We start from the raw sequence: 15,836 nt of genomic DNA on the forward strand, positions 1-15,836 counted from the left end.
CACAAAAATACACAGCATTTTGTTTTCTTTATAAAGTCACAAGATAAGAAAACCATTGATGTAGTCAGAAAACACTTAAAATTTACTAAAGTAGTTCTTCGACTCTTATCAATGCCTACTGTCCTCGACACAAGACAAAGGGGCTGGGAAGATTGACCTGACTTCACTTGTTAGGGGTAAAGGGAAAGAAAGACATGTAAACATCTTAACAGGAGAAGCCCTGAAATGGATATTTCAACAATGGGAGATGTGCCTGACCATCTCTGGGGCTTCTTCTACATTTCTTTTGTAATATATGGTCAGGGGAAAGCTGTGATCATACTTCCACACCTCTCGAGTGTTTACTTTTTGAAAAGAAGGAAGCAGCAACAATGGTTTGGGAAACTCCATCAACTTGTTTCACGGGATGGAATTTTGCAAGAAACTTTCATGAAGCTTATGCAGCAGGTCCTTACTTTTAAAACTTTAGTAAAAATAACAGTAACAGTGAATGCTTGCATTGAACTTTACAGCTTAAATGGAGTGTTTACATCTGACTTACCTCAAAGCTACCTTCGGAGGTGATTAGGCAAGGATAAGTCATTGTGGAGGTAAACTGAGTGTAGATAACATTGGCTTGTGCTTTCTCTGCCACAAGGAGTTTAGGCTTACAGGTAATACCCATCACAATGCTCCCAATGGCACTCCCATTTCCTCTGTACTTCTTTAACTTCTCCTTTGTGTTCTGTATCCCTTGTTGATTAATCACTCATTTCCCCTAAGCAGTGACTTGTAAAGTGACTTGTAAAGTCAAACTCTTCTGAGATTTCTGGATTTGTGTGTTTTTTGTGTGTGAACCACTATTTTATTTTTTTAATTTATTATTTTTTAAATTTATGAATCACCATGAGGTTACAGTTACAGATTTACATATTTTCCTGCTTGTGTTTCAGTCATACAATGCTCGAATACCCATCCCTCCACCAGTGCCCATTCTCCTCCACCGATGATGACCCCAGTATCCCTCCCTCCCCCCCATATCCCATCCTCCACCCTCCCCTACTCCCACCCACCCTCCTGTGGCAGGGCATTCCCTTTTGTTCTCTCTCTCTCCCTTTAGGTGTTGTGGTTTGCAATAGAGGTATTGAGTGGCCATCATGTTCAATCTATAGTTTACTTTCAGCACGCATCTCCCATCCCAAGCGGGTCCTCCAACCACACTTTACTTGGTGTTCCCTTCTCTATCTGAGCTGCCTTTTCCTCCAGCATGTGAGGCCGGCTTCCAAGCCATGGAGCAAACCTCTGATACTTATTTGTATTTGTAAGTGAAATGTCGCTTTTCTCTTTTCCTTATGTCCTTTGCATAGCTTGCTTTACAGCAATGTCCTTTTTGTATAGACACAGAGAGACAGTTATGCTATGATTTTGTAACTTGGGAATTAATTGATTCCAGATAACTTCTGGACATCTATCATATTTACTTGTTAAATATCTAGTTGTTAGATATTAAAAGCCTCAATTGCCCTTGGTTCCTGGGCTGGAGTGATAGCACAGCGATAGGGCATCTGCCTTGCACGTGTCCAAGCTGGGCTCCATTCCTCTGCCCCTCTCGGGGAGCCCGGCAAGCTACCGAGAGTATCTCACCTGCACAGCAGAGCCTGGCAAGCTACCTGAGGCATATTCAATATGCCAAAAACAGTAACAAGTCTCAAAATGGAGGCGTTACTGGTGCCTGCTCGAGAAAATCAATGACAACCTGAGCAATGAGATGACAGACTGATAGACAATTACCCTTGGTTCCTAGCACCCCAGAAGCAGGGTCCCAATGAAATGACTGAATGAGCTGTGAGCTACCCTGGAATCGAAACGGGGCAGGCAAAGCACCATAATACTTAACTATAAATTAAGAGCACAGTTGTGAACAGATTCTGTCATGATCCAAAGAGGAACAACTGGATAAAGACTCTGCTAGAGTTAGGAAAGAACTATCTGGCATGAGCACTGTAGTCTGGGGTGTATAGCAAGAGGTTCCCAGCACAGCCACCCAATAAGATTATTATGTTGGCTGGGGCCTCAGAGGGGGAGGGGGTGGTGAGGAAGTAGCTCATGGCCACCGAATGAATGCATGTGGTGGAGGAGAGATCACACCTCTGGCTGCCTCACTCAATCATTTTTTGAACACACACAGACTGAGAGACCCAGTGGCTGGCCCATGAATTAGAATTAGAATTGGGGTTAGCATTATCAGAGCTCCAAAGTAGGGTTGGCACTGCAACCCCCATGCTTCTACCTTTAATTCCTGTGTTATTTCCACTGAACATTTTAGAAAACAATATAAACTATTGTTCTCATGTCTCGTGAGCATACTTACTTTCCGACCAGGAGGGCCAGGGCTTCCCCGAGATCCCTCTTCACCTTTGGAGCCTGTCAGATGCTGCAGACAGGAATATGCATTAGCTTCCACATCAGTGATCCAGGGACTTACACACACACACACACACACACACACACACACATATTTAAATTTTAAGAAAGCAGCTATTAATTCAAATAAGTTGTTGACTCGTAATAAACCCTGGTTATTCTTAATCATTGGTAAACATCCATTTCTCTCCTAGCCTCTTCTTTTAATGGTATGCTTTGTTGTGGTTCTGGATGGATTTAAAATCTTAATCAGTCACAAACTAGAATTGCATTAGTTTTTTTCTGGAGGAGGGGTCACACCTGGCGATGCTCAGTGCTGACTCCTGGCTCTGCATTCAGGGATCACTCCTGGTGGGGATTGCATTTTGTAAAAATAAAAATATACATACTCTTTATATGTCTTTTAACAATTGGAATTCTCTGAATGCAATATATAACCAGCATTGATTGCTAGAAGTCCAGTTTGCTCATTTCTTAGTATTGGCTTTTTTTAAAAATCTGGATAAAGACACGGCAGCATATTGATTGTCTTGATACCTACTTACCTGCTATTTTGATTTTCTGTGATTTTTCAGAAATTATCAATATATACATATAAAAATAAAATAAAATAAGTATAAAAAGGGAACACAGAGTTCTAATTTATAAAACCTCCTCTCTACAAAGGATCAAATAAGAAAAAAATTTCCCCACATACATCTGAGGACATGGATGGGGGTTGTCATTCCCATAGCTCAAGGTGATGGATATGATGATAATTAAATTTATCCAGCCAGATGGAAAGAAGATGCTGAATTACAGCTCTTTCACACTGATAATGACCACTGATACTACACTTGAATTTTAAAATGAAAGGATGCTAGTCTCAGCAGTTTGTTTCCAAGTAAGTCTAACATTATTCTACTGTGCACTTTGTCAATTAAAAGATCTCAACAGCATTCCCTGAAACAAGTACTGCATATGACCATGGTTTATGGGTCCTACAATTGTCAGAAAATTCTCAAGGACACAATAGGAAGAGAGTAGCTACATTTCCCCTCACAGATGTTCGAATGAGAGGGTTTACTATGTACTTTAGAGAAGCCTGGAAAGCCCTGACATTTCTTGGAGCAGCCAGTTATCAATCTCTAAATCTTCAAAATAGATTCGTGGAACCAGAGACCTATAGTGCTAAAAGGGACCTTAAGTTCATACAGTTCAACTCTCAAGTTACAGAAATAGTGACGCTGAAAAGGTGGCCTGAAGCTCACAGAACTAGAAAGTGGTACTTTAGATGTTCTTGGGTTGTAGCTGTAATCCATGTTTATCACCGCAATATAAAAGCTAAAGCCTCCCAAAGAAACATTTATTAATTCTAGAATTGATGATGACTTACTGTTCGTCCCTTAAATCCCTTGTGTCCGGGTACTCCAGGAGTTCCAGGCTCACCAACACTACCCTAAAGATTCAGACATAAGAAATCAAAGTGTTAAAATATTTGCTATACAAGTATAAAAATAAGGACCAGAGTCATAGTAGAGTGGGTTGGGTGTTTGCCTTGCACTTGGCCATCCCAGATTTGATCCCTATACTCCATATGATCCCTGGGCCTGCAGGAGCAACCCCTGAGTGCAGAGCCAGGAGGAAGACCTGAGCACTTCTGGATGTGCCCACCCCCCAAAACAGTACAAAATGATTTTCTCCAGTACAAAATGAAATTTATCTTAAATATCTGATATAACTATATAATGCATACACAGACACAGTACCTAGAATTAAACATGGGTTGGTTGCATGCAAGGCAACAGCCCTGCCTGCTGTACTATCTCTCGGGCCCTAATAATTGCTTTCTACTACACGAATCATCTCTGATGGTATAAAGTAAGGAAAAAGGTATTTGGTGAGAAAGTAATATTAGTGGCATTCTCCAATGAAAACAACTTGTATCCTGATAGTCATTGCTGTAGCTATTGTGTGTTTTTTCTATTCTACAAAAGGCAGGAAAATAGCTTTTGGGTAGCTCATCATGCAAAACAGCGAAGGGCTGGAGATATAGCTCAATAGGCTGAGTATATGTTCTGCATGCTGTAGGTCAGGGTTTTTATCCCACTGCGTGGACCTCCTCAAGCATTGTCAGGAATGGCCCCAGAGCACAACCAGGAGTTGCCTCTGAATACTACTATGTATGTCTCCCCAAACAAAAGAACTTCTAAGATTTACAAATCACCTATTTTCCTGTAAATGATTTACTCTGCTTAACAGATGTTCCATTGAAAACATTTTTAATACCTTCTGGGAGTTGGCTACACCTGAATGAGCTCAGGAACTACTGCTGGCTCTGTGATCAAGTTCACTCTACTTGGTACTCAGAGCTTGCAAGGTAGGCACCTTACTTCCTGTACTCTCTCTGGCCCTACCCATTTTTTGTATTTTGAGTACCAACTTTATGGAAGGTATTGTTCTGGATAGAAGCCTTTTTTATCATTTTCAAAGAAAATCTCCTTACAGAATTTCAGGGTATAAATCAGGTGCCACAGGAACTACTCTGGTTGAAATAGAAGCGATGTACATTTGCATCGCTTGGATTTCAATCGAGTAGGCAATGAGGAATTCTGGTAGATATATGATCACTAAGTAACATGATGGGGCTATGCTTTGGGGGAAAAATAATCAAATAAGTTTTTGGGTGACATAAAATAGTGTTTGGGATTAACCAAAGAAGGGAGAAGATGGAAGTAGGAGACAAATGAAAAGGATGCTGCAAAGATTCAGGTGAAAAATGGTGAGAAAGAACTGACAGTCACAGCTAAGTCTGACCACCTAAACAGAGAAATCCAGAAAGATTCCTGGGACCTTCCAAGCATCAGAAATTAATATGATCCTTTCTTCACATTTTATTGTTGTTGGGGTGGTGGAAGGATTCCTTTTCATTCGGATCTATAGCTTAATCTCAAATAGATGATCCAGCCTCTGGTCATTTCAAAAAAAGATCAGGAGCACAATACCTTTTCTCCCATCTCTCCAGAGAATCCTCTTGGGCCCTGTTAGTTTTAGCAGAGAAAAAAAAATTAAAATCAACACATCCTTTCTACAGTACGGTCATTAATTCTTGTATTCTTTAGATTTGAACTAAAACAAGTGATTGATTTTCATATTTACCTTGATTCCTTTTCGGCCCATCTGACCATAACGTGGGATGCCATCATCTCCCTGTGAATATATCAGTTCTTTTCAATTCCTCAAAAGTGAAAATTAATGGTAATCCCTGGGGAGATTAATGTATCAGGAGAGAAAGTCTAGGGACTGCCAGGGGGAGAAACCCATCTGTGGGTGGGAACATTTGGAATTCCAGGAGCAAGCATGTGGTTGGTTTTCCCCATTTCCTGGGATATGCCCTGGTATTTCTTGCCAACACTATTCTGCAAACAATTTAGGAGGCAGAGGGATTTTTGGTTATTTAAGACCTGTGGGGTCAGTGGCAGGAAACTGCCTGGAAAATTTGAAGTTGATCCAAAACAGGTGGATAAGAAATCCTAAAGAAGAATTATAAATGGCCAACAGACATGAGGAAAAATGCTCATCCTCACTAGTAACTAAGGAAATGCCATTTGAAATAATGAGATACTAGTTTTTTTTTTAAGCAAAACTGTAAAGATAAAAATCAGAAAGTGGTAATGCCCGTTGTTGGTGTGAATGACCTGAACTAAGTACTCCCTCAGAATATGTAAGTGCACACAGCATATGAATCCTCCTAAAGCCACTTAGCAATGGAATTCAAAACCGTTCATTAAATATTTTCCCCAGCCATGTTATATATTATGTAGCACTGTCGTCCCCTTGTTCATCAATTTGCTTGAGCGGGCACCAGGGTAGGGCGTTTGCCTTGCATGTGGCAGACCCGGGTTCAATTCCTCTGTTCCTCTTGGGGAGCCAGGCAAGCTACTGAGAGTATCCTGCCTGCACAGAAAAGCCTAGCAAAGTACCCATATGCCAAAAACAGTTACAACAAGTATCACAATACATTATATAATATATAAAAATTTCTATGTGGGGCTGGAGCGAGCACATCGGGTAGGCTGTTTGCCTTGCATGTAGCCAACTTGGGTTTGAGTCCCAGCATCCCATATGGTCCCTCGGGCACTGCCAGGAGTAATTCCCAAGTGCAGAGCCAGGAGCAACCCTTGAGCATCGCTGGGTGTGACCCAAAAAGAAAAAAAAATTCTATGTGAAAATTAATTTTGACTTGTATGAAAATGGAATTAAGATACCAAAATGCCCTTTGCTGTGCTATTTAGACCTCCCTATCCCCTACAGCCAAAAAAATTTTAAAAAAGACCAGAAAAAAACCTTTAATATCCAATAACAAGATATTGGTCAAATTAACTTTAAAGTCCATATATTCATTCAGTATTTTGAAATTGTTAAGAGAATATTAAGGTCTGGTCAGTGTCGGTCAGTGTCACCTCAATAAAAATATCAATCTTGAAAAGATCATATTGGAAAGAAAGAGCAATAGTATAAAAATATGCTCATGACATGTTGCTCAGAAGAAAAATAAAGTGACTTTTTTCTTTTTTTTTTTTGTCTTTGTATCTCCAAGATGGGCTGGAGCGATAGCACAGCGGTTGGGCGTTCGCCTTTCACGCGGCCAACCCGTGTTTGATTCCTCCGCCCCTCTCAGAGAGCCCGGGAAGCTACTCAGAGTATGGAGCCCGCACGGAAGAGCCTGGCAAGCTACCGGTGCGTACTGGATATGCCAAAAACAGAAACAATAAGTCTCTCAATGAGAGATGTTACTGGTGCCTGCTCGAACAAATCTCCAAGATGTTTGTTAATAATAAGCACTTTAATTTAGTGGGACTATTGTTTTTTTCTTTCCATCCCTATTTTTCACTGTTTCATGCCTGGTAATTTTTTTACAGTGCTACTGTGCATAAAAATATTTAAAGGCATTAAAAAAAAACTGTTTTTAATCTCTTTATGGGCTCCTCTATGAACTGAGAACCTGGTGCTGCCCAAATCACCCAAACAGAAGCCCCATTTCTCTATTCTTTTTCCCTGTCTTCTACTTTCTCCTGTGAGTTCTGCAAAGAGTGGAAACTGGGCACTGCTGACCTCAGCTGAAAGGCAAGCAACCGTATGGTTGTTACAACATCAAAAGACCTTGCTCAACTTTACCCACAATCCTCTCTGCAGGCCCTTTCCCTCCCTCACTTGAACAGACTAGCTACAGAGCAAGATCTGCATGGAGCGGAATGCCCCATACTTTCCTGCAGGCGCCTAGTTAGAAGGTATGACAGCCCCCTCCGGCTACCTTAGGATAGAGCATCTGGAACATTGGGAAAGGAGAAGGGCCCTAACATCCCCTACCTGTTTTCCTCGTTGTCCCATTTGTCCCAATGGCCCTGGACTTCCAAGAGCTCCAGGTTCTCCCTAGTGAGTGAGACAAGAAGAGCTTCAGTTCCAAAAAGTCAGACCTGATGGACGCCCCCAGGAAGTTCTGTCTACTAGAGGAGAAGGCACGAGATATAAAGAGTGCTTGATGCTCTGTACGGAGTCGAAAGGTAGGAAACAAAGATGGGTCTGTCCATAACAGAAAGGCGTGGGCACAGCTAGGGATGGAGGCAAGACAGCTTTCCCAGTGTTAGAGAGGACAAAAGGTGGGGCGGGGCGGGGGGGGGGGAATTCACTGCAGGGAAAGTGGATTCATTTCCCCAGGTAGTGTTTCATGATCCTGGAAAATAAACTGTTGAACATGATATATTTTTATCATGACCAAACATAGTCAGATTAGAAAGAGGGACCATTGTATGGGCAATTATAAGCATGTGATAAAGTTCAGGGTGTTATGGGACCCAAGAGCAGGGTCCAAGAGGTAGGTGCCTGAGAGTGATATGCAGGGATGCTGAGCTCCAGGGTGAGCTGTCCTGAGCCAGAAGAACAGGGTGGCAGGGAGAAGGATGCCAGCGGAGGGAAGGCACTGGCCAGAAGCCTGGGGCATGTAGGAGGAAGAAGGGCAACAAAACCTTCAAATAAAATATGGTCCAACAGCAAAGGGCCTTAGAAACTACTTCAAAGGTTGGAGGCTTTCCTGTGGCTCAGAGAGAAATTAAGATCAGCTACGTAATTTGTGGGACTCAGTGTAAAAATCATGGCACAGTTCCCTTCCTCAAATATTAGAACTTTATAAAGGACCAATCATGGCAACCTCTCAGTATCTGTACTGTAAATTGTAATGCCCCCAAGTAGAGAGAGAGTATGGGGGAAATTGTCTGCCATGGAGGCAGGGGGAGGGGGGAAAGAGGGGGTATACTGGGGAGATTGGTGATGGGGAATGTGCACTGGTGCAGGGATGGGTGTTTGATCATTGTGTGATTATAACTCCAACATGAAAGCTTGTAACTATATCTCACAGTGATTCAATTAAAAAAAAAAGACAAAAAATTTAAGACTTTATAAGGTGATGATTGCAGAGCACTAAAACATGGACCTTTCTAAGCCTGGACACTGTGTTTGTACAGGGATCAGTTTCAGTGGCCTGGAAGAGGAACCATTGGAGGGTTTCAGGCAGAGGAGGGAAACTCTAAAAGGCTGAGTTTTCTCTGACAGTTCCCAACAGTCACGCCAGTGATGGCGACTTTGAGAACTACACATACGAACAGGTTTCAATTCTGACCACCAGGCGCAGTCTTTTTTGCATTTCTGAGAGCAGCCAGTGAAGAGACTGTTCAGCTGATTCACGGTGGGTCAGGACTGCCTCTCCTACTGATTCAAGGCCTTTTCAGAGCCAGGAGCAGCTGGAAACCGGCTCAATGGAAGGAAAAGGAGGTAGTAACAGAAAGCTGGTGGGCGGCTAATAGTGTCTGGACTCAATCAAGAGAAATCAAGAAAAGACTGGTGCTCATCTTCACTCTCTGCATTTGAAATCTGTAAGAAATCACACTTACTTTTTTCCCCAAAGCTCCAGGACTTCCAATGCTTCCTTTCAGCCCCGCAGAGCCAGGAGGACCCTAAAAGAAAATGGGAGATGAGAATTCGGTGCTGCACAATTCGGATTCCTTCTGATTTTCTTCATTATCTTGCCTCACAGTTCACAGTTCACTTCTTTTGCAAGATGTGCAGGCTCTCAGGACTGAGAGACATCTGGGCTGAAATCAGAAGACTCAGGCTGCAGCCCTCAGTAGATGTCTGGAGGGACATCACTCACCCACACACGACCTAGTGATAAACAGGATTTGGACCCACTGCTGCTGAATGGTTGAGTGAGGGACGATGCCCTCCTGTGTGAGTATGGCACTGTGTCCTGTCATTGCTGCTCCTATGCCCAGGGTCATCCAGAAAGAAAAAAAGGTAAGAGAGACTGATTTAGTGTCCTTGACTGAAGACGGGCCAAAACATTTCTACCATGCTAGAAAGATTATGGATTCCTTTTAAGGTCCCATTGTCTAAGCAGAAGCACTGAAGAGACCCACCACAGTTTTATGAATCTCTCACCATCTACTGTCTCATTGGCCATTCTCAGAAACTCGGGAACCCAACAGATTCCCCCAAAAAAGGGATTAAAGCTGAAGTCAAGAGACACGTTTTGAAGTGAGAGATCTTGGAGGTATCAATTTCAAACACTTAAGTCAATGGGACATAGAAAAAAAATTTTAAAAGATAAAACAAAATAAGCTTCATTGATGAATGAATAAGCCATAGAGGACAGAGATTTAACCACAGGGCTCTTCTATAATCCTTATACCTCTAGTATAGTTAAATTAACTTTGAAGTATCTTCTATTCAGAAAATATGTTCCCATGCCTTTCAAAGGTATTAAAATCTTCTGTATTTTACACAACTTGAGGATAATATATATATTTTTTAATTTCTCAATCCTGTTTCTACTACCTCAAATTCAGTCCTGATAGAATTTGAGGATAATATATATATTTTTAATTCCTCAATCCTGTTTCTACTACCTCAAATTCCAGTCCTGATAGAATTTGAAATTTTCCTGGAAATTATTGTGATCAACTATGAGTATTTCAAGGTTTATATTATGTACTTGGGGCTGGAGTGATAGCACAGTGTGTAGGGCATTTGTTTGCCTTGCATGTGGCCGACCCGGGTTTGATTCCTTCATCCCTCTCGGAGACCCTGGCAAGCTACCAAGAGTATCCTGCCCTCATGGCAGAGCCTGGCAAGCTACCCCTTGGTGGTATTCGATATGCAAAAAATGGTAACAACAAGTCTCACAATGGAGACATTACTGGTGCCCACTTGAGCAAATCGATGAGCAAAGCAATGACAGTGATACAGTCATACAGTGATATTACGTACTTGGGTTAAAGATTTGCTTTATTCTAGATTGCTGTAGTACCTTTTCCTAGAGAATGTTGTAGCAAGAATAAAGTGTCACTGTCATCCCATTGCTCATCAATTTGTTTGAGTGGGCACCAGTAATGTATCTTATTTTGAGACTTATTGTTACTGTTTTTGGCATATACAATATGCCATGGGTAGCTTGCCAGGCTCTGCAGTGTGGGCTTGATACTCTCAGTAGCTTGCCGGGATCTCTGAGAGGGGCAGAGGAATCGAACATGGGTCAACCGCGTGGAAAGGCGAACACCCTACCACTGTGCTATCACTCCAGCCCAAGAATAAAGTGATGATTGTTAATTATATAAAAAAAAACCAATGTATCAGGTTTTGAAAGGTTTGGGAAGGATTGGTTGATTTTTCCGAATGTTTTCTTCAGTGAAATGGGTCTGTGCTTTTCCCAGTACAATCCCAGTAAAGAAGAAAACTATTTAAGCAATTTACAAGGAATCTGAGCCGTGTTACAATTTTATCTTCAGTTAATCTAAAGCTGAAATGCTCCCTGCAGAGATATTTGGAGGGGAGAGGACACTGAGATTGGTGACCGCTGACTGGTGTTCTTGGTACTCACCTGAGGCCCTTTATGTCCGTGGGCTCCCTTCTCTCCTTTCCTTCCAGGAGGTCCACGGATTCCCTTTGGTAAGAAAAGAAAACTTCCTTCACTGAAAAATGTTTTAAAATACCCAACCCACTAGAAAAGCAGTGGCCTAACCCTTCAGGCGATTTAACTAACTCAGACTAAAGTATGATGTTAGACAAGGAATTGAGAGGAGACCCAGGCTCAGTGGCACAGATCTTACAGAAAGATCCCCCACAGGAGTGTCACACCTTCACCCTTTCAGCTGGGGAGAAACAAGAAAGGGACAAGAACAGGAATAAGACCCACTGCAAGATGAGGTAAGACATCCACTGTGGCCAGATGCATTCCTTTACAGGCTACCTGGCTCAAAGTATTTAACTATGGGTAAGACAGAGCAACGTCCCTCCAATGAAGCACGAATGGGTATTTTTAACCACCAACCCTCATTGAAAGAATTTAACATTTTTCTGTCATACTTACTATCAAATGCCTGATTATTGCACACAGAGGGGGAAAAACAGACATGCAAGTAATATTTCTAGATTCCAAAGCCCCGGTGGCAAAGGATTCCGGGTACAGAAGGTGAGTGGAGCCCCTGGGCTGCTCACCGCCCAGGCACCAAATGGATTCTCTCTGAGTAGAGATAATGCCATGATCTCTCACCAAAGCCTAAGTTCAGAGCTAAGATGATCCCCTGGGTGACCCCATTAAGAGGATCTGTTGGCCGGTGGCTTGGTTCAGGGACCACTGAACTCCTAAAATAATCCCAAATTCCTCTTATTATTAGACTCCTTAAAATGACTACCCACATGTTAGAGTCATTCTCTGGGCATCACCCCAGCATCTTTTTGATATGGTAGAGAATTCCTGTCATTAATGGAATGACCAAGAAGGGCTAAGAGCTGACATAAGGCCCCACAAGTGGAGTTCCTGGTATACTATTATTCCCTGTGGAATCAGCTGTAGGCTAAATTAATGAGTGGCGAATTCCTAGATTTCTTTCATGAGGCTCTCTGTGAGAAAACTGATTTGTTGATCCTGGTGTTGATTTCTTATATAACATTAGGTTTTAATAATTCCTGACTACTAATTGATTATTAATTAGTATTACCCAGTCCTGTGGACCCAGTTCCTGGTAAGCATGAGAGCTTGCCTTTCTGCTCTCACTGATTTGCCATTGTAGACAAGGGTTTGATGGGTGGGTCCTAAGCACCCACCCACAGTGGGAAATATAAGATTTCAGAGAGAGTAAAGAGGTGAGCAGAGTAGATTAAGAAAAAAACAAATAGACAAACAAGAACTTTCACTGTTTTTTACTTTCATATGAAAGTGTCTGCAATACTCCCATTTGAATAACGCAGCTTCAGTTTTAATATTTGTGAATTGTTCCAACACACCTGTGGGCCTTGTAATCCTTCAGCTCCGAGTTCCCCTTTCGGTCCAGGATTTCCTGGCTCCCCCTGAAGTACAAGTTTTCAGTGTAAGTATTTTCTTCACATAATTTCCATGTAGGGTTTCTCTTTCTAGAACTCAGTATTATAGAACAAAGTACACGGGCACTATTTTGCCTGGCTTATCCTCTACTTTGCCTTGAATTTTGCTTCTTCCTCACTGCTAAAAAAATGCATAAAAAATAAATTGTTTCTCTTGGGGATACAGAGTTGATCTCTCAGATTCTCACTGCCTCGCTGTCCAGGATGCCTCTGCTTTATATATGGGCCAACGCAGTTGGGATCACACAGGTATTCCTGTCCCAGTGTCCAGGAAGAGGCTTACTTCTATCAGGCCAGCCTGTTCCTGGCTGCCAACCTGAGGGATCTGTGTATTTCTTCTCCATCACGCTCCAACTTCACTTCCTACAGCAACCTGCCAAGTGCTCCTTCCTTTTCAATGCTCTCTGCATGGGAATATCTCCTTGTGAGCCCACCTCCCACAAAGGACAGGAAGTACAGGACCTTACCTGGGCACCTGGGCTCCCCCTTTGGCCTTCCCTTCCCTGGAACAGAAAAGGCAAAGGTGTGAGCGTACAGGAGACAGGAGGGAGGGTCCTCTGGGCATGTCATTCACTCTCCTTTCAGATCCATGTGTGGGGGAGGCAGGGGGGAGCTGAGGCAGCAACAGAAATGGCTTCCCTCTCAATGTTCAAAAGCCAAGTTTCTACACACTGTAAACTTCTCCTTCCTAAAATAACAGCAATAAAACCTGTATTTACAGGGGCTGGAGGGATAGTCCAGTGGGTAGGGTGTTTACCTGGCATGCAGTCAACCCGGATTTTATCCCCGGCATCCTATATGGTTCCCCAAGCACCACCTTGGTTCATCCCCTGAGCTTCGCCCAGTGTGACCCTAAAGCCAACACCCCATCCTGCCCTCCCCAAACACCCCTGGACTCACATCTATCCCTTCCTCTCTCACTGATGCCTCATATTTGGGGGGACAACTAAAGAAACATTTGGAAAGTCACCATAGACCCAGCACCAGGGCCTGTGACAGTGACTTGGGAGGCTGTTTGGAGACTGCAGCCACCCAGAAGACCATCTCCTCTGTCTCTCTCTGTGCTCGTCCCACAAAACCAATGTCTGCTGGTTGGAGGCCTTTTGTGTGAGAACAAGCTGGACCACTCACTCCTGGCCCTCTCTCTGTCCCAGGCCCTGATAAACATCCTAGGGGAGAGTTAAAAAAATTGTTAGAGATAATGCTTTCATGAAGGCCCGTTACGTGTTTTGTTTCCACGGACTTCCTCTTGTGGAGAATGCGGATGATGGGGTCTGTCCAATTCATTGCCAGTTGAGCCATCAGGTTTATCTGATGGCTGAAGGTGGAGGGAAATTCACAAGTACCTATCCAGAGGTGGATGCAGGCATCCAACTCATCGTCGCCATCCAGTGGCCTTTCTGGTGACAACCTCTTTCTTTTAATTTTCTTTTTTTAAATTTATTTTATTGAATCACCATGTGGAAAGTTACAAAGTTCTCAGGCTTATGTCTTAGTTATACAATACTCAAACACCCATCCCTTCACCAGTGCCCATATTCCACCACCAAAAACCCCAGTATACCTCCCACCCCACGCCTTCCCACCCCCGCCTGCATAACTGATAAATTTCACTTCATTTTCTCTTTACCTTGATTACATTCGATACTTCAACACAAAACTCACTAATGTTGTTGGAGTTTCCCCCCAAAAAAGACAGCCCTACTGCCAAGGAAGCATTTGATAATTAGTTTTCCATTGCTGAGAATGCAGAGATATGAAGCCCTGCTGTTCCAAGTACATAACTCTTTTTTTTTTCTCCTTCCCCTGCCACCAAGTTCGTGACTGCTTAATAGTCCTCATAATATGGCTAATGCCACGCCACCCGACAAGGGAAAAAAACTGAGAAAGAAGGATATTTTCTGTCCTCAGCCGGCACGGGGCTATGGTCTCTTTCTAAAGATGATCTAGAGCCCAGATCCTAACTCCTTCCTGAAACAGCTAACAGTAAAACCTGTGCTCAGACCTTCCCCTGCCTCTCTGACAGATGTAAGGGAATATGTCAACCATTGATCTCTTCCGTGTTGTGCTAAACAACGTATGGTTATTTTAGACACAAAACAGACACATACAACAACAAAAAAAATAGGACCCCAAGCAATGTTCAAGTGTCTGAATATCTATCTATCCTGAAGGTAGATAGTCAGGCTGCCTGGTCCCATGGCCCCATGTGAGGGCCCAAGAATGCAGTGCTCCTTGAGGTACTGGAAGGACATGGGGGTGGGGGGGATCCAGCATCACGTCCAGCAGGTGCTGGGGGCCTCCAGGGCTGTGACCACTGTATGGGGGGGGTCATATGGTGTGGCAGATTGAACTGTGGAACTGCTGTCTTACACACGCAAAGCACAAGCCCCAGAAACGTGTGTGCTCTCTCCCCATTTTCTTTTCACTCATTCACTCCCAAAAGGTGACCCTATCAATGCCTCAGAGCCTTGTTGTCTTTCTGAAGTTATTTTTTTACAAAGAAACTACGTGACCAAATATTACCTCCTGCAGTTTGGCTGAAAAGTTCTACTGAAATTCTTCTGCCCTTTGTTCAGATACTCTGCTTTGGAAAAACGTGCATACTCCCGAGGGAGAAGCTTGTCAGCTGCAACTTGTCGGTTGCTTGTATCTTGAGGGGACTAACAGTTTCTATAGACTCAGCCGAGCAATGAGGAATTTATCAGCCAGTTTCCCAATGTCACAATTTTCTCGTGATTTAAAAGTAAGGGTGCAGCAGACGTGATGGAGACTTATGGTGACCAATTCTCAAGATACACAACTATTGAGTCATTGTGCTCCTGAAACCAATATGTCCCCTGCTCAGGCACTAGATCACATGGGCCAGGGACACCTTGTTAGGAGTCAGGCACTAACAATGAAGCCAACCTCTCCATGTAAATCCTGATGGCATTGGCTCTTTGGTGAGCATGGCACAGGGATGTTCAGACTCTAGAGGGAACCATCTGAGTTTAAACCCAGTTCCACCATTTACTAGC

At 43.0% G+C, this 15,836-nt stretch overlaps 1 protein-coding gene across 1 annotated transcript in view; it reads right to left on the reverse strand.

Annotated features, from left to right (window-relative positions):
• COL6A5 (collagen type VI alpha 5 chain) overlaps positions 1–15,836 on the reverse strand; it is a 95,303-nt gene that overhangs the window by 37,726 nt on the left and 41,741 nt on the right. The window contains exons 20-28 of the mRNA XM_055135047.1: positions 13,284–13,319; positions 12,721–12,783; positions 11,315–11,377; positions 9,330–9,392; positions 7,753–7,815; positions 5,542–5,592; positions 5,388–5,423; positions 3,779–3,841; positions 2,351–2,413 (exon numbers count right to left, since the gene is read on the reverse strand). Of these exons, the coding sequence (XP_054991022.1) occupies positions 2,351–2,413; positions 3,779–3,841; positions 5,388–5,423; positions 5,542–5,592; positions 7,753–7,815; positions 9,330–9,392; positions 11,315–11,377; positions 12,721–12,783; positions 13,284–13,319 (501 nt within the window). The remainder of the gene's footprint in view (positions 1–2,350; positions 2,414–3,778; positions 3,842–5,387; positions 5,424–5,541; positions 5,593–7,752; positions 7,816–9,329; positions 9,393–11,314; positions 11,378–12,720; positions 12,784–13,283; positions 13,320–15,836) is intronic.

The sequence above is a fragment of the Sorex araneus genome, chromosome 4, assembly GCF_027595985.1.
Source record: "Sorex araneus isolate mSorAra2 chromosome 4, mSorAra2.pri, whole genome shotgun sequence".
NCBI classification, from domain to species: Eukaryota; Metazoa; Chordata; class Mammalia; order Eulipotyphla; family Soricidae; genus Sorex; species Sorex araneus.